Raw genomic sequence first — 18,265 nt, 5'->3', positions numbered from 1 at the left:
TGGGATGATGAAGACGCGCCGCACGCCTTGAGCTATCAGGTTGCTGACCAGCACCTCCGAGCCCGTCCTCATGGGGGCCTTCATAGTTTACTTGGTTTTGTGTGAGTGTCTCTGGAGATTGAGTTTAATTGCACTTTGGGTTCGATGTAAGGGAAGCGGTGCTTCGAGCAGCCACATTCTGGCGCGTAGCTCCAGCTGGCGGAATACCCTGGCCCCACACTCGCACGATTCAGCTGCTTCACCTCCGAATCGTGTGCCAGCTGAATCAATGCATGGGTCCGACGGTGTGACCCAGCCTCCCAGTGGTGCTGCCGGCTGCCGGCCCACCGCCACCGCCGCCAGCAGCTCAACCGCTGGCAGCTGTGCTGCTGCCAGGGGCCGTGGTCCGCCCATGCTGCAGCTGCTCCAACACCTCGTCGATTGTCGCTGCCCCTGCAGACTGCCCCTGGCGCTGCTGCCGCCCCGACAGGGCTGGCACCGAGGCCGCCTGCCCCAGCTGCTGCATGGGAGCAAACTGCCCACACTCTGGTGCTGGCTCAGCAGGCGCCACCTCGGCACCCCAACCATCGCTGCTGCTGGCAGCCGGCTGCTGTGGCCGGCGAATGCCAAACATCCAATCTCCAGCCAGCGAGGGCAGCCGGGTAGGCAGCGCAGGTGGCGACGATGCCGGCTGCTGCTCCTGCTGCTCCTGCCGCGGTGGCGGCAGCTGCACCACCGGCAGCGGCGGCCGGCTGGCCGGCGCTGTCGCCACGCGAGGGAGAGCGCTGCTGGGAGGCATGGTAGCGCCGCCCTGGGCAATGACGTTGCGGAAGACAATGGAGCACCGCGGCTGCTGCAGCTCCTGCTCCTCCAGCGCCTCCTCCTCCCTGGAGCTGCCGGCCACGCCAGCTGCCGCACCCGTGCCCTCTGCAGCTGCCGCTTGGTCCGCAGCAGGCTGCGGTGCCCTACTGATGCTGAACATCCAGTCGTCATCCAGAAGCAGCGCAGGCCGGCTGGCCGCCCTGCAGGGGCCGCCAAGGCAGGCGGCAGAACGCATGAGCCTGTGACGGCAGCAGGCAATCCTTTGCTACCAGCCCAGCATGCTTCCGTGTCCATGCCGCTGGGTGCTAACCCCACCTAGCCCAATCCAAGCTGTCCCAAGCGGCACACCTGGGCCGCTGCTCCTCCGCCTCATCATCGCTGTAGCCTGGGCTCACCGCCCCTTCGAAAGCCACATCGACCAGGTCCAGAGGGATGTCGGCATCGCTGTGGCTGCCGCTCCAGGCATTGCCCATCTGCAAACAACACAGTGCAAGCAGCAGGCCTCAACACGTTGGCGGCGCACCAAAAGGAGGTGGTGCAGAATGTATTTAGGCGGTGGTGGCCCCGCTGCGCCAGCGGCGCCACCAGGCAAGCGCATGCAGCGTAGCGGGGACCAGCAGAATAGGCACCTGGCGAGCATCAAAGGGCGGCCACGCGTCCTCCTCCCCCTCTGATTCTGCCAGTTCATAGGCACCGGCGGCAGCAGCCACCACCTGCGCCGCGCCCTGTGGCTGCTGCGGCCTCTGGGCCGAGGCAGTGGAAGAGGCTGCTGGCGAGGGCAGCTGTGCCCCGGCTGCCGCTGCATGCGCGGAGGGTGGCTCCGAAGCCAAGCGCTGCGAAAGGAGGTCCAGCTCATTCAGCTGCACCTGCAGCTGCTGCATCAGGTTCAGGCCAACCTGCTTCGGCTCGATCTGCTGCTCTGCGGGAAGGGCAGCTGAAGCCAAAGCCTCCCCCGCCGCTGCTGCGGCTGGTGATGCTGCTGATGGCGCAGATGCTGTTTCAGAAGGAGCGGCTGCAGCTACCAGGCCCGCTTGCAGCAGCTGGCTCCGCAGAGTGCTGTTTGCCCTCACAGCCGCCTTGATCTGCCCCCGCTGCTGTTGGTCTGACCCAACAATGTGGAACCAGCCTGCCAGGGAGCCCAGGGAGGGCAGCAGGCTCAAGTCCACGGCTGCGGTGCCAATCAGGCTGTCGGATGCTGCCGCCGATGTGCTGCCGCTGGCACTGCTGCTGGCAGACGCACGCGTGGTCCAGACATTGAGCAGCAGCGTGGGACCGTCGCCGCTACGGCTGCCATTGCCACTGCTGGCCGCCCACGAAACAGCAGTTGCTGGCAGCTCCAACTCTGCACTGCCCCAAACAGCTGTGCCGCCAAGGTCAGCAGCTTCCAACACATGTACCGGGACAGCAGGCGTGCGCTGCCGCACCTGCCGCTGCGGGCCCCACACTGCCTGAACAAACGAGCGGTAGTGGTCGCTGCCGGCCTCCCCACTAGCTGGGCCTATGATGCTAGCAGGTGAGGCTGTTGCTGGCAGGTGCAGGGCAGTCTCAATCTGTACCAGGAGCGACCCCTCTGGCTCTGACACCTGCGCCTGCTCGCCCTGCTCACGCACAGTGGCTGCAGGTTCCTCGCTGCCTGGGGCTGCACCTGCACCGCCTTCCTGCTGCACTTGCTGGGCAGGCGGCAGTGATGGCGGCTGGCTTGCGGCACACCCGCCGGCTGAGCCCGCAGCTGCCTGCTGGGCATCCTGCCCGGGCTGCCCCTCGCGGGCGTCTGCTGGCTGCTGCTCCTTCTGCTGCCGCTGAACAGCAGTGGCTTTGGGCAGGGTACTAGGGCTGTTGCTGCGGGCAGCGCTGCCGGCGACCAGCAGGTGGCAGCGTTGCAGCAGCTCCTCATCGTCTGAAGAAGATGCATCCAACTCCACCTTGTGCTGCTGCCGTTGTGGCTCAGGAGAGAAGTGCCCCTGCTGCCTCCCAAGGTTAGCTGCCTCCTCTTCACTGTCACAGCTGCTAGCGCTGCTGGCGGAGCCCAGATGGCGGCCCTCTGTCGGCTGCATCTGGTCGCCTCCACTCCCTTCCAGCAGCCAGGCCGCGCAGCAAGCGTCGGCGCCAGCAGCCGCAGCAGCCGCAGCCTGCGCCGCTGCTGTAGCCAAAGGCAGAAGCTGCAGCTGCACGGTAGCTGCCAGGCTGGCACCACCCTGCGAGGCGGCAGCGCCCTCCACCAGAGGATAGAGGCCGCTCACGCGGCGCTTCTCCTCCAGTCCCTGCTCGGCGCTGCTGTCGGGGCCGTTAACGGCGCTGGAGCTGCTGCCGCTCCACAGCAGAGGGGAGAGGTCAACGTCAGCTCTGCCCACGAGCACGCCAGGCCGGCTGGCTGCCGGGGCTGTTGCTGAGCTGCTGCTGCTGCTGGCTGCAGGCTGCTTGTAGACATGGACGTGAAGGGGAGCATGAAGCAGCGCCGCCACCAGGGCTGGCCCAGCGCGCACCTGCGCAAGAGTGGCAGTCCAGCACATCACGCACAGGCACATCTATCAGGGCACACTACTCGTCGTTTGTAGGCAGCGAGCACTGGGAGCATACCTCGAAAAATCCTCGGTGGTTGAGCTTGGCACCCCACGTCTGCCGCTGCTTCCCCTGCTCCCCTGAAGCCGTTTGGCCCAGGCCGGTGCTGCCGCCGCTGCTCTTGCTGCTGCGGCTTGGGAAGCTGCTTGCGCCGCCGACCGCTGTGAGCACCCTGGCCGCAGTGACGTTGCTGGCCAGGCTGCCCGACAGGCTGTAGCGGCAATAATATCGATCCGCTTTGGGCCTGGTGCTGCTGGCGCTGCTTGGCGGAAGCAGCAGATCCAGCCGCACAGCGACCACCGCAGCCTGCCCGACAAAGTCAGCGCCCGGTGGCTGAAGCAGCGAGGTGTGCAGGGCCGGTGGCAGCAGCGCCGCTGCCTCTGCGCACCGCAGCAGCAGCGCCTCTTTGCCGCCAGGTCTGCCCGCAGCAGCAAGGCTGCCAAGCTCAGCAAGCCGCACAGCAATTTGGACGGCGCCCACGGTGCTGCTGCTGGCACGTCTGCTGCTGATGCCAGGGGTGAGTGGCACCCAGCACCGCAGCCCCTGCAGTGCAGCAGTTCATCCAATGTTGGCCTGGAACAATCACAAATGCAACCTTCAGAGGCAAGAACAGGCCTGGCCCCCTACCTGCTGCTTGCGCAGCACGTCCAACAGGGGAGCACTGCCGGTACCCAGCAGCAACTCCCGCTGACCGCTGGCCCCTGCCGCTCCGCCCCTGGGGCAGCGATGCCACACCTCCACCCGCACGCTCTGCGCGGTGGCCGGCACACAAGTGTAATTGTCAGCATGCTGCATCACCTTCAAATACGAAAATAGATCAGCACCAACCAACCTGTGTTGCCAGCGTATTGAGCATGCGGCTCGTCAGGTGCAGCTGGTAGCTGTGGGCTGCTTGCCAGGTGGGACAGAAGGACTGTGGGATGAAGGGAGTCTGCAGCGGCGGCGCTGAGGCCTGCAGCTCAGACTCTGCAGGACAAGAGGCAGCAGCGGAAACGTGAGGGTGAAACCAAGCACCAGCCTCGCTGTGAATGCACCGGAAGCGGCGGCAGCTATGCCACTCACCCTCAGCAAACAGAGCAAGCCGTGCAAATGCATGTGGGCCGACCGACGCAGCCCGTGCTAGGCTGCTGGCTCTATCGCTGCCGCTGCCGCTTAATGTTGCAGCAGCCTCCCGCACTGCTCCCGCTAGGCCACAGGCACGGATAATCTCCACCATCAATGTGGCTGGCACAAAAGGCTCCAAGGGCTCCGCGACTGGCGCAGCAGCAGCAGCATGCCCTCGAAAGGCAGCTGGTGTTGTTGAGCTGCTGGCGGCCGCAACCTGTGGCTGCTGGCCCTGGTTGCGCACACGGCGACGGGCGCTGCCACTGTTGGCTGCCACCAAGCTGTTCTCCCCATCTGAGTCGGCGCCGCTGCCGCTGTCGAAGGCTCCAGCAGCATGACCTGCCTTCTTTGCAGCCGCTGGCGGAGCGGCATCCCCTCCTGTGCCTGCTACCGCCGCTGCTGCCGCTTCTGCGACCGGTGTGGTGCACAGCTGTGCCGCGTAGCTGAGCTCAATCTTCAGGGATGGGCCACGGGTTGCTGCTGCCGCTGCTGCAGCCTGGGCTGCCCCACCACCGCCTGATGCTGCTGCTGCTGCCGCTGCTTCGGCGGGAGAGTCGTATTCAGTGCAGAGTGGCAGCAGCAGAACCCTGCTTGCCTCCCTGGCACCGCCGCTGCTGCGCTCTGCTTCCCCCGCCAGTCCAGCCAGCTCCGCCAGCGGCAGCAGCGCCCAGCCGTGCTGCTGGCGCCGCCGCTGCTGGGGCTGGTCTGCCCAGCAGTCAAGCAGCTCAAACCGGAGCAGGCCGTCTTGCAGCAGCGGGAGGATGCTCTGCGTGGCAGGCAGCACCATCTCGTGCTGCGCGGTGGCCTCAAAGCAGGGGTTGCTGCAGCAGGGCACCTCCTTGGTTTGCAGCGCGTCAGGCTCTCCTGCAGCATCAAAGCAGTTGCCCAATGATGGCACAGACGCAAGTTTCAGAAATCTTGGCAAGCTGCACCAGGTGCACCAGGTGCGGCAAGAGCCAAGGCAGTGACGGCAAGTCCAAAGCAGTCCCATCTACCTGGGAAGCTGTAGCGCAGCAAGCGGCCATCCGGGGCACGCAGCCCAGCTCCAGCATAGGCGGCGGCGCTCGGCAGACGGTGCGCGCTGCGGATGCGCACGCCAAAGCGGTGGCGCACGGCTGGGGCCAAAGGTGGCGAGCCTCGCTCCTTCAGGGAATAGCAGAAGCGCACACTGTGGCTATCAGCACAAACCGGCGGATCAGTTTGGCAGCAGCGGCAACACAAGCAGCGGCAGTCACTGCCAAAGAAGCTTCCAGAATCTGCCCCAGCCCTTGCCTAACAGCTCACCTGCAGCACGGCGGCCACATAGAGGCTGCCCGCCTCGCGCCCCTCCAGAATGTCGCTGATGGCGTGGCGCCCCTCTGCCACCACCGCAGGCAACCGCACCGGCGGCTGCCCACTGCTGCAGGGCTGGAAGCTGGCTCCTTTGCTCCCAGCATCGGCCGATGGAGGGCTACCAGCTGTGGCGCACCACGAGGGCTGCAGCAGCGGCACCTTGACGACGCCCAGCAGGCTGCCGCTGTGCCGCCACAACTCCAGAAACAGATATGGCGGCACCGCGGGCACTGGCATGCCGCCCTGCTGCTGTAGACCCGGGGCTCCCACCGAGCCTGCTGTGGCTGGCATGGGGACCTCGGCATAACAGGCTGCTGCGCTGTCCGAGCCTGCGGTGCCGCTGGCAGCCAGAGGCAACGACAGCTGCTGTGGATGGCCACTGCCACACATGGGCTTGATCACGCAGCGCACACTGCTGCCGCAGGAACCGCTGCCAGAAACCTCTGCAGGCAGCAGCTGCACCCGCAGCACATGCTGCTGCTGCTGCTCCAGGTGCTGGCTCGCTGCCACGTGCTGCTGCTGACATGCCAAGTCGTCTGCCTTCAGCATGGATGTGCAGGCTGCGGCAGAGGCCAGCAGGGGCTGGTGCTGCTGCCGGAAGAAAAGAGACTCAAGCAGAGCATCCTCTGCATCCGACTCGGGATCAGAAGAATCCAGCGCTGAGGAGGCGGTGGTTGGGGCTGTATCCTGCGGGGCACCTCTTGCTGCAGATGCATCTGATGCGGTGGGCACGTGATGGTGCTTCGGCAGGTCACGCTCCCCCTCTAGCCGCAGCGCCTTGGCAGCTGCCACTAACGCCGCTGTGGCAGCGGACAGGCTGCCATCTGCCGCAGAAGGCCCGGGGAAGGGCGGAATCAAGAGGTTGGACAAGCGAGGTGCTGCCGCCATGCTGCCAGCGACGTCAGCCAGAGGCGAGGATGCGTGCGTACCGTGCCTTCCCCAGCTGCCACTGCCTGCTGCCTGCTCCAAGGCCGCTTTCAGCTGCTCTGCCTGCTGGATCAGCTGCAGCACAGGGCCCTGCTGCTGCGGGCAGGTCCCTTGAGCCACATGCTGGCATGAGGCTGCGAATGCACGTGGAGCGGCTGTCACTGCCTGTCCTGCATTTGGCGCCGCTTCCACTGCTGATGGTTGCACTGCTGACACATCAATCATTTTCGCAGGACCAGCAGTGGTTGCAGAGGCTGGGCTGGCAGCAGCGCCGCCCGGAAGCCCCAGGTGGCTCGGCTGGCAGGGCGGCGGCACGGGCGGTGGCAGCACAGGAATTCCCACCACCACGGCTGGCACCTGTGCCGACGGCTGCTGCCTCGGCAGCACTTCCACTTGCTGAGGTGCTGGCTCCACAACAGGCACCTCGCTCTGCTGGCTGCCACCAGAGCCGCCATCCTCGATGCCGCTCCTGCGGCGCTGCTGCTGGCTCTTCAGCCGGCTGACGACAGCCATCTTTCGCTCTCTCCCTGGTGCCTGCTGTGGTGGGGCCGCCCTGGCCGCTGCTCCTGCTGCCGCGCGCTGCTCTGTGACGACTGCCGCAGCCGCGGCAGCCGACTCCTTGGCTCGTCGAGCAGCTGTTGCTGCCTGCTGCCGCTCCGAATCGTCGGCAGTCTGCAGCAGCGGTACAGAAGGCGTGATACAGCATGTGAGCAGGCGGTTCAATAGAGGGAGTGGAGCCACAGATGCAGGCATGCAGGCATGTCAGCAGAGGCGCCTCACCGGAAACTGCTGCGCATCCTGAATGGCTGTCAGGGCTGCCTTGATAGCAGGCAGGGTGATCCCAGCACCAGGGTGGTTGCCGGCGCAAGCAGATCTGCCGTCAGCCGCCGCTAGCAGGGCCAGCAGGCAGCGAGCATCGTCCGCTGATGCCGCTGGGTGCAGGCGCTGCAGCAGCGTGCCCTGCAAGCAGCGATACCGAGCAGGACAATAATTCATGAGGTGAAGGTAAATAAGAGGAGACAGAGGCTGCCCCAGCAACATGGGCAGTCTCCCACTCAACACCCGTGTGCTTACCAGCTCAGCATACGGCAGCACCTCCTCTTCTGCTGCCACAAATGCCGCTGCCAAGTCCAGGGATCGGCTGCCCAGCGCAAACGCCAGCGGTCGCAGGCTGCGAGTCGACTCTGCTGCGGGCAGCTGCTGCAACCGGCGCTCCACGGCACAGCAATTCGCCGCTGCTGCTTGGAGGTCTGGCAGCGAAAGCCGCGCCTGCTGCACCTGGTCAGCAGCGCGGCAGCCCACAAACGGCAGCAGCATGGCAGCCGCGTACTCCAGCTGATGCTGGCTGGCAGTCGGGAGCAGCAGGCGCAGCAGCTGCTGCCAACCCTGCTGGTCAAGCTCCTGCTCCCTGCCCTGCTGACTTGCCGCGTCTGCACTGATGCACGCAATCTGCTCCACCGCTCCTGCCACCAGCTCCCTGCAGGCGAAAGAGGCAAGGCTGTCAGGAGCATATGATGCAGCCAGAGTGCTGCGCTGTGCCGATGGCATCAGTTGGAGCGCGGAGCAGCAGGGCGTGCGGCGGACCTGTCCTGCAGCACAGATGCGAGCCGAGTGCACACGCTCGGCCCTCCCAGCGCCGTTGGCGGCTCGTCAGCTGCTGCCTCCTTCAGAGGTGGTGCTGCTCCGTCTGTCTTGTCTGCATCCGACACAGCTCCTGCACCACAGGTGCTGATGCTGGCCAGATGTTCGTTCAGCTCAAATGAAGTCAGCAGGGCGGCGGGGTCGCTGCCGCCAATGCCGCCACCGCCGCCATAATCAAGCTCCAGGCGCACCAGCAGGCTGCCGACAATCGCCTCGCTGCTGCAGCCCGCAGCCGCAGCTGCGGCGGGGTGTGCAGGCGCCGCCAGCACCAGCGGGTAGCTGCCGCTGATGGGTGCTTGCACGTCCAATGCCAGCAGGCCCACAGAAGCGGTGGCGACCGCCGCCGCTGCCCGACCGCCACGGCCCGCAGCCTCGACGGTGATGGACAAGCACCCCATGTCTCGCATGTAGCGTGTGAAGTACTTGGGTCCCGTGCGCAGCTGGAACGCCGCGGCAGCGGCGTCGGCGGCGGCGCCGCCTGGCAGCGGGAGCACCTCGCCGCCGCTGGCATCGCCCCACCAGGCAATTCGCGCCTGCAGCTGTTCCTCCGGGTGCACTGGGGGTCGAGAGCCGCTCCAGCTGACTGCACCGATGGACAGCCTCAGCAGCCCTCTGACTGGGCCCTCCACCAGGGGTGGAAGTGTGACGCCGGCTGGGCGCATTGGCAAAGGCAGCAGCCGTGTCGCGGAAGCAGGGGGGAGGGAGAGCGGCACCACCGGTTCAAACTCAAGAGGCGCTTGCGAAGGCACCCATCTTGAAACGGTTCTTGAAGGGTTTGCGGTGCAAGCGGGAGGGAGGCTGTCCACGCACGTTGTACATCAACGCAGCACACGAAGCATGGCCGCCTGCGGTGACGACGGGAGAGTTCTGTAGATCCAGCTGCCTGCATGCGTGGAGCTTGTCGTGGTTTGCAGTACAGGAAAAACGCAGGGAGAACATTGATCAAGACAAAAAGGGAACATTCTTAAGACATCTGTTGCTGGCAGTGTTGAAAGCACATCAGCTCCATGCCTCAATGGCGGCGGGGCAGCAAGAAAATCGAGGAGGGATAGAGGAATAACGAGGGCTTGAGCTGTGCATGGTACAGTCGAGCCTAGATGGGGCTCGCAGCAGTTTGCGCAGGTGCCCGTTCCCCCGCCGGCGCCTGCTGCCCCCAACGCCCAGGCGCTTCTGCGGGGCTGGCGGCGCCCTGCGGGTAAGAGGAAATGACCGGGGTCGGCCCCCTGCTGCGCCGCACTTGCACCATCGCATCATACAGATTGGGAGGGATGGTGGGGTCGCGTTCATAAAACCAGGTGGGGCACATCTGGTCCACCTGTAGCAAACCAGCACACGAGTGCGTGGGCGAGTGGGCCACAGCATCGGGGAGGGGTCTCGCAAGCACGCCACCACCAGGCAAGTGCTGTGCCTCCGCACCGCCCTGGCGCCCGCACCTTGTTGGGCTTGATGTCCACGCCCACCAGGTTGATGACTGGTCCATAGGAGCAGTCCCCAGCGGTTCCATTCGACTTGTTGGGGTCCACCGGCTGCGTGCTGCAGGGGCCACACAGGAGGAGGAAAAGGCAAAGCGGTGGAGAGGTCACTTGAGGCGTGTTGGCATCGCTGCACCATACCCACATCCCCACCACCTGCCTGACCATCCTCCCGCCGTATTTACCGGGCGCCCTGGGCAGCAACCCATGGGCGGAGCCGGACAGAGAGCACTGCTGCTGGCTGCGCAGCAACCTCATGATGTTCCACGCTCACCTCATGATGTTCCACCAGGTGGTGCCGGCCAGGGCATTGGGCCCGGACCTAGGCGGGCCGCCGCTCATCAGAGCCTCAACGCCCAGCCCCACATTAATGTTGGTGTAAAGGGTGGGGCCAGACAGCGCCCTGCAGCAGTAATGGGCACTGGCCTGGGGAATTGGGGCACCCTCCGAGATGGATGCTGTGAGGCGAGTTACCAGAACCAAACCGCGACAGGAAAGGCTGGCGCCGGGCCAACCACCCCCCCACCCACCTGTGCAAGTCCAAGTTACCGCGATCCTTCATATTGCCGTTCATGTACACACCCCACTTCCCGCCGGTGCCGGTGCCAATGTCGTGCGCCAGGTTCCCGGTGCTCAGCCACGTGTCGGCCAGAACATCGAACGAGTGCTCTGCAGGAAGAGCAGCGGCAGCACACAGCACGACGGCGGTCAGCAGGCTGCCATCAGTGGCGGTCAAGGCCACCACTTGGCGGCCATGAAGAGCCGTAGTCACGTCGAGCCTCGGCATCCACTCACCATGCTGGATGCCCCAGTGTCCATCAAAGTTGGCGGGCTCGTTCAGCACATTGGGCTCAAAGTTTTCCCTCGACTTCTCAAATTCGATCTTCACATCCTTGACCGTGATGGCGGTGCAGTCTGCAGGCAGCCAGGCAGGCGGCGGTGGCACCGAGGAGGTGAGACACGAGCTCTGGGCCAGCTACTGCGGCTGGCGCTTGCAATGCGCTGCGGCTGCGGGTGCCCACAGGGGGCGGTGGGGACAAGCGTGGCAGCCCAGCTCCTGGCACCCGCAGCTCCTTGGCGCCCTCGCTGCCGCACCGATGGCACAGATGCCACTGCCACCCCAGCCCCAGCAACTTACGGCTGACCAGCACAGAGTTGTCGGCGTTGATGGTGCCGATGTCGCGCGCCCAGCAGTCGCGCGCCTCTCTGATGTGCACGCCGTTCCAGCCCCTCTCCTGCACACATCAGCCAACAGCCGCGCCAGGTCGGGTCGGCAGCCAGGCAATCTGGCCCCATCCACTGCCTCCTGCCACCTGCCTGCCCTGCAAGGCCTCATGCACAGCGGCCCCACCCTCCACAAGCAGCATGCACACTGCCGCAGCAGCCAGTCCACACACCAGGTGGTGCCCCGCATACGGCTCCCACTCGAAATGAAAAGTCAGGCCCTCCACGCCGCTCTCCACCACCGTGTCTGGCTGCCTAAACACCTGGGCCGTGTCGATTCCAGGCATGATGTCGTACGGCAGGTGGCGCTCAAGGGTGACCATCTGCAGAGGCGCACATGGCGAGGCATACGGCAAGGCAGCATCTGGGCAGGTGCTCTCCCGTGCGCAGGTGCCAGAGGGACAGCCATGGCAGCTGACTGCGGCAGCAGGTGGATGCAAACCCCGGCAGCAGCCAGCTGGGCTGCCGCATGCGCATCCTGCGCTGCGCTGCTTTCCTCCAGGACCACGGCATGCACAGCGTGGCCTGCTCACGTTGCCATCGATGGCCTGTATCCTGGATGCGAACCTGACTCGGGTGGAGTTATCATACGTCGCCGGGGGACGCCACTGGTTGTCAAACCTGCAGCACGGCGGCGACCATACATTGTGGCTCAATGCCAACATATCGAAGCGGTGCAAGCCCTGGAAGAGCACCTTCCAAGCCTCCCCGAGTGCCGCAACTGTAGGCAGCCTGGTCTGCACAGCCACATGCTTGGCGGACCAAGGGGCTGAGCTCACATGAGGGTGTTGAAGTTCCCGTCCACATCTGTCCAGGCAGTGTCAACGTACTGGCCCACCTCCAGGCCGGACGTGTCGCTCAGCTGCCAGGCAGGAAAGGTGATGATGTAAGCAGCAGTCGGTAGGAGCTGGCTGCTGCCCCTGGCAAGCCAGCCATGCTTCCGCAACAAACCAGCCATGACTCCCCAACCCACCGTGATCACGGTGTCGCCATGCGCGGCAGGCGCGATGACATCAGCGACAAAGGCTCCCTTGTTCTTGGTGCCCTGGATCGTGATGAAGCCGCCTGCAGCAAGGACAGGGAGGCAGACATTGAGCCCCAGGCTCGCTCCAAACCAGAGACAATGATGCCGGCACAGACGGCAGCGCCAGGTGACGTCAAGACCACAGCGGTGGAGGTGGGGGGCGCCAGAAGCCGACAAACGGCAGCCGGAACGGCAGCAGCGAAGCAGCTGGCCAGGAAGGAGCGCACCGTTGTTGATATAGCCGCGAGGCGCATTCTCCTCTGGGTTCTGCCCATACACATCATACAAGCCTGCAAACGGGCAGCCGGAGCAGATGAGACAGCTGCAATACCCCCAAGGGTCCAGCAGGTCTCCCAGTGCGCAGAAGGAGCACCATACACAGGCAGGCAGGCAGGTAGGCAGGCAGGCATAGGCAGGCAGACAGGGCAGCAGGCACGACCCCAGCTAGCCACCCTGGCTGCTCCATGCTGCTGCTTTCCCCGAAACAAGCAACGGGCAGGCGCACTCTTAGGTACAAAGAGGACGGTGGAGTTTCTGCCCTCGCCGCGCAGCACCACCCTGGAGCGCGTGATGGTCATCACCTCATCCAGCACATACTCGCCAGCAGGGATGGAGAGCACAATGAAGTCTGCGGCGGGTGGTAGCAGGCAGCGGGCAATCATTGGGCGATAGAGGTGATTGCCTGGCTTAAAGAACCCATGCAGAGTTGTCGTTCGGTGGGCTGGAAGCGGCGGCGGCAGCGGCCTCCACTGCGTCGTTACCATCTGTCAGCGGCTGGCTGTTAGCCCAGTCCAGGGCGGCCTTGAGGATGGCTGTGTCGTTCATGCTGCCGTCGTCAAACTCCATGATGGAGCGAGTGATGGGAGGGCTGGGCAGCGGCTCATTGCCCTGCTTGTAGCCTGCAGAATGGCGGGCAGGAGGGCAAGGAGGCGGAGGTGGTGATGCAACATCCTGGGTGGGCCACTTGCCGAAGCGGCACCCAGGACCAGCAGTAAGGTTTCTGTATGCCCTCTCAGAGCACATGAGGCAGCGATAGAGGCGCAGCAGGGCACACGGGTTAGGTTGCCCACGGGCCGAGCGAGGGAGTGAAGCCGCCATTCTGCTCCACTCACCGGCAAAGCTCCAGTCAAACAGCTGCCCTCCCAGCGGACACTTGCCATTCCAGAGCTCGCCATTCTCCCCCCACAGCGCGCTAAATGCGGCTTGGGCGGTGCCCGCGTGTGCACCCAGCACCAGGGCTGCCAGCAGCAGCGCCGCAGCGAAAGGAACATTCTGCAGGGAGCGGCGGCAGGCGGCGGCAGCGGTGGCAACGTCCCTGGGCGGCGGGGATGCCAAGAGGTATCATGCAGCTTGGGGGCTTCCGGCTCGCAGGCGCTGCCTTTTCGAGCAGGGCCTTGCGGGGTTGGGGCCACACGCAAATGACTGAGTACTCACATGCGCGGCCATGCAGCTCTTGCCCCGCTCCGGATGGCAATCACTGATCTTGGAGGGCCTCCTGGCAGACAAGCGAGGGTACTGGGCCCCGATGGAGCCTGGGGGCAATAGGGCGGGGGGGACGACACACTCAGGGCCGGTGCCCAGGAAGGAGGCCGTGTGCACAGATGTTTATGCACACTCCAGCGTTGCAAAAGCACGGGCAGCCACGGCAACACAAGGGGAGAAGGGCGGGCGTCATCGCACTTTCCACCCCGAGATTCGGCACCGTTTTCGCCGAGCACACTGAAGCTGCCAGCCCAGATGCCATAGATCTGGAGCTTGGGGAGTATGGAACTTCGGTTGAATCCCACTACGAGGGAACAGAGGCGGGTGTGCAGGTTTTGGACCGCCGCCCGCCGGTCGCATGTCCCACATGTGAGCGTTCGGTGCCGCCAAGGGCTGGGGGAGCGGAGGACAGGGCCAGGAGCGAATGGAAGGTTTCAATGAGCCTCTGCAGCATCTTCCAGGCGACCAAGCCGTGACGCTGCTCGCTGTGGTGAATAACGGGGTCGGGGGGAGGCGGCGCTGGCGGCGGCCAGCAGCCTGGCAGAGGGCCACCGCAAGGGCAGCAGCATCCAGCTGGGTTTCATGCGCATTGGTGCTGCATGGGTCACGCGGGAGTGGACCCAGAGGTAGGACCGCTGCCAGCGGAAGCGGTGGATGTGTTGCCTTAGAGACTCTGAAAGGCGAAGGAAAGGGAGGGATCGCGGGAGAGAGCGTGCCTGATGAGCCAGACGAATCGGGGGAGGTGCCACATCAGCGGGCAACAGATGGCGGCCAGCCTACTGGGAATGACGTGACGGTTTTTTGGGCCCCCCGAGACAGGCCGTGGGGCCAGCCGCACACATGGGGGCCTCCTTAAATGCTGGTAAAAGCGAAACATAACTTACCTTCCGCTTGAGACGCAAGCACTCCAGCGCAGCCTCGCAACCCCTCCCTGTCGAACGAAGCAGAGTTACGCACGCACGCATGTATTAGCATAAGCGCCGCGGCTGGTGGCTAGCCGTTGCGCGGCTCGATGAGGGAGGCGCCGCCTTTGGGGCGCGCCCACCCAGCTCCCTGCCGCTGCTCACCCCCCCTGCTCTACCCTGGCTGTAGAGCACAGCCATGAAGCTCATCTCCCTGCTCCTGCTCGCCTGTGTGGCGGCTGCTCACGGCCGCCGCCTCCAGGCGCCCACCCCCACACAGCAACTCAACCAGCAGCGCCAGCAGCAGCAGGCCGCTGCGGCGCAGGCCGCCGCCGCCAGGGCCCCTGTCCGGCGCCTGCAACCGCCTTGCTTTGCGCCGGCGCAATGGTATCCGTATCAGGTGCCCCTGCATGAAGGGGCCAGCGCTCCGTCAGCTGGTGGCCTGCTCTCTGCCACTCTCTCACCTTTGTGCCTGCTCCCCCTGCGTGCAGACATGCCAATCAACAAATGACGCTGCTGTTTGTGGGCGCGGCTACTTGGCGTATTCCAATTACGCATCCTGCTGTAGCCCTCAGCGTGCCGGAGTGGGCGGTGCCCACGCTGGCGGCTGCACAGGTGGGTGGGTGGGTGGGTCACGGGGCAATTGCATGCGCAACTGTACACACCCACCTGCACCCTGCCGCCTGACCGCTGCCTCCTGCGCCTGCTTGCCCACCCGCAGTTTTCAACACGACTGTGTCGTGCTGGATTGCTGGAACTTACCACCCGACCCAAACCTGCCAGCTGTCTGACAAGTTTGAAGATTGCACTCGCAACTGGGGCCGCTGGGCTACCGAGGTGTGTTCATGCCCCGCCCCGCCCCGACCCGTCCCGCCCGCCCCTTACCTGCCCTCCCCATGTGCTGCCGCACATCTCTAGCCTCTTTCCTCCACCTTCTCTGATCGCAGGCCAAGTGCTGTGAGCCGGGCAACGCATTCGAGCTTGGGTGCACCAAGCCGGTGAGCTGAGCGGCGCGGCATGGGGCACAATGCCAGGAGCCACATGCCTTGCACACAGCGGCTGGCCTCTCGCTCACTGACGCTTGCCAGCCTGCCCTCCCTCCTGCCTGCAGGAGCCATGCTGGGTTGCAGACGGCTGGTATCCAGCCCGCACTTGCGGTCTTACAAACGACACAAATGTTTGCCTGCGTGGCTGGGGCGCCTTTGCTTCAGAGAGCGAGTGCTGCATGGAGGGCGGCGGCCACTCCGAGGGGTGCGGCGATGTGCAGGGCGCCACCAGTGCGACCCCCGCTAACTGAACAACCCCCACCTGGGTGCTTGGCCTTAGCCACGCGCCCGTCAGCACATGTCCTGCGACCCGGATTGTGCCTGCTTGCCTTCATACTGCATTCTGGCAATTGTGACCTATGTAACTAGCGAGAGCTGTGCCGTTCTAGCTGGTGTTGCATCAGGCCAGCGCCAGGCTGTCGGCACAAAAGTAGAAGCCGGTGGCTTCGTTATACGCCCCGCGCCCGCAGGCAGCGCCACCGCCCCCAGGTCCACGACCGCATGCTGCTGCAGCAGCAGCCGGCCATCAATCGCCTGCCGCTGGTGCTGCTGCTGCCCCTGGCCCTGCTGCTGGTGCTGCTGGCCAGCGCCTGTGGCGCTGCCGCGGCCCTGGCCCCGGTGCCGGTACCGCGTGTTGATCACCGTGGCGTGCAGCTTCACGGCTCGGTCGTCCTGCGGCAGCAGCAAGCCTGCTTGCCCAAAGGCTTCCACCACTGCATGCAGGGTTGGCAGGCAGCGGTGACCGCACGCCGCGGTAGAGTGCTCTGCCATCTGGCAGCAGCAGCAGCGTCCAGCGCCTCATGCACAGCCCTGGGCGGAGCGCCGCACCTGCAGCGCAGAGCTGCTGCACGCGCTGCAGCCCGCCGGGGCTGCCAGCCGCGTCCCGCACTCCCAGGTACATCACATGCATCTGCAAGCAGCGGGGGAGGCAGGCGTATGTCCGTCGGAAAAGCAGCTCTCTGATCCACCCATCGATCCCAACCCTGGCTTAACCCCCTGTTCTGGCCGATCCTCTTCCAATCCTCACCTGCGACAGATCATCGTTCATGTACTCTAAGCCCCGCAGCTGCACCCGCAGCGGCTGTCCCCCCAGTAGCTCCGCCACACGCGGCTGCAGCGAGTGAAGCGTCTGCCGCGCCAGCGCGCGACGCTCGTCGCTGCAGGCAGTGGAGCAGCGGGGCGGCTGGTGGGTTGGGCGGGGTGTGGAGGGAGAGAGAGAGGGACGCTGGCGACTGCCAGTCCAGCCAGGCGACGCAAGAATGCAAGGCCCGACAAAGCGAACAGTCATCCTGGGCATGTGCCAGCATGTGCCTGCTGGGTAATGCCTGCCAGGTGGATCCGTGCCTGTACAGCTTCAGCATGGCGATCGTCAGGTGCAGGTGCTGCGGGTGCATGAAGACAGAGGCCTCCAGCCCTGCAGGGCGCAACACCGCAGGGGTCAACGCTTGGCCGCAGCTGCACCAGGCTGCCAGGGCGGTCAGCACAGCCTGCGCACAAGCTTGCTCAGCGGCGCCGCCGTGCGGGCCAGCGTGCCATGCGGCGGCTGCGCAGGCGCGCCTGCTTCCGCGCTGTCGGGCTGCGCCAGCACTTGGTCGCGGAAGGCCTCCAGGCGGGCCGAGGTGTCTGGGTTGGCCAGCGGCAGGCACAAAAAGTAGTTGTAGTCCAGGGACCTGCAGTGGTGCAGCAAAACAACACGGCGGGATGGGTACAAGGCCCATCCAGCGCGATGAAAGCAGCAGGGAGGAGCGGCTGTGTGTCTGGTGGAGGTGCTGTCCAGGGACGGGCCACAGCAAGCACCAGAATGGGAGTGAGGCTGTCGGATCCCGACCCAGCCACGCACCTGGGACCCCTGGCTTCCAGCGCCTGGCTGACAGCAAGCTCCAGCTGCGTGCAGGCACGCGCAACCGCTGCCCGACTGGGCGCCCGCACCACCACGGGGCGGCTGGCCCCCGGGCCTGCCTGCAGCGGCGGGGGAGACGGCAAATGTCGGCGCCAGCATCGGCTCCAACGCTGGCGCGGTTGGTTGACACGCAGTCAGTCGCTTGCCCCCACCTGGTCCCCGCGACTTGGGAACGCAATCTCGGCGCCCGTGTCCTGCTCGATGCGCTGCCTGGTGCGACCCTTCTGTCCAATCAGGTACGGGAACAGCTGCAGGGCGAACCGGATGAGGCGAGGGGCGCGGTGGTGGCGGCAAAGCGGGGTCAGCAAGGCTTCGCAGCCCTGTACCACAAGAGTGTGTGCTATCTACTCGCCTCGGGGTCCAGCCTGAGCCTGGCAACAGCGACGCCGCCCTCCTGCGCGATTAGCACACTCGGCTCCTTTCTACCGCCGCTGCCGCCGCTGCCGGGTTCCCCGCCCCACGCCTCGTCCACCTCATCCGCCGCGCTGCCATCCCGCAACAGCGGCTGCTGCGGCTGCTTCTGGATGTATGGCTGGGAGCCTGCGCCTGCTGCCGCTCGATACTGGCGCCCGCTCACATTCACGACACCCATGGGGCGGGTTGGTGGTCATGGGGTGCCTGATCAGTGGTATAATGGGAAGCGAGTTCGATGGCAACGAAGATAGCTCACCGGCATGAGCTCATGCATGAGCAGTGCTGACTGGGCACAAGAAACCGATGGGTGACGGTCGGGCGCACCCATTGCATGCAAATCGCGATCGTTTGGCCCTGCTCATTAGCGGCCGTTAGACGCGTGGCTGCTGGACGCTTGCCCCTCTGCAGAGGCAACGACAGCCCGCAACAAGGAACCG

At 65.3% G+C, this 18,265-nt stretch overlaps 1 protein-coding gene across 1 annotated transcript; it reads right to left on the bottom strand.

The window, feature by feature from the left end:
• Positions 1 to 346: 346 nt before the first annotated feature.
• CHLNCDRAFT_133037 (hypothetical protein) lies at positions 347 to 18,006 on the bottom strand (the record flags this gene model as incomplete). Its single annotated transcript, XM_005851651.1, has 37 exons — positions 347 to 1,001; positions 1,150 to 1,274; positions 1,431 to 3,284; positions 3,379 to 3,738; positions 3,988 to 4,110; positions 4,193 to 4,326; positions 4,729 to 5,328; positions 5,460 to 5,607; positions 5,749 to 6,620; positions 6,726 to 6,819; positions 7,081 to 7,395; positions 7,504 to 7,683; positions 7,798 to 8,200; positions 8,308 to 8,987; positions 9,602 to 9,679; positions 9,798 to 9,897; positions 10,111 to 10,239; positions 10,367 to 10,505; positions 10,632 to 10,751; positions 10,975 to 11,071; positions 11,234 to 11,383; positions 11,594 to 11,681; positions 11,840 to 11,922; positions 12,034 to 12,125; positions 12,312 to 12,374; positions 12,590 to 12,712; positions 12,846 to 12,983; positions 13,197 to 13,356; positions 13,519 to 13,616; positions 15,970 to 16,227; positions 16,343 to 16,424; positions 16,542 to 16,671; positions 16,865 to 16,896; positions 17,010 to 17,184; positions 17,355 to 17,473; positions 17,567 to 17,662; positions 17,824 to 18,006. 37 exons carry the CDS (start codon positions 18,004 to 18,006, stop codon positions 347 to 349), a joined length of 9,276 nt encoding a protein of 3,091 aa, XP_005851713.1.
• Between the last annotated feature and the right edge of the window lie 259 nt (positions 18,007 to 18,265).

This window comes from Chlorella variabilis (genome assembly GCF_000147415.1).
Source record: "Chlorella variabilis unplaced genomic scaffold CHLNCscaffold_1, whole genome shotgun sequence".
Taxonomy (NCBI): Eukaryota; Viridiplantae; Chlorophyta; class Trebouxiophyceae; order Chlorellales; family Chlorellaceae; genus Chlorella; species Chlorella variabilis.
The sequence above is the reverse complement of the archived record's forward strand: the minus strand, read 5'-3'. Positions and strand labels throughout refer to the sequence as shown.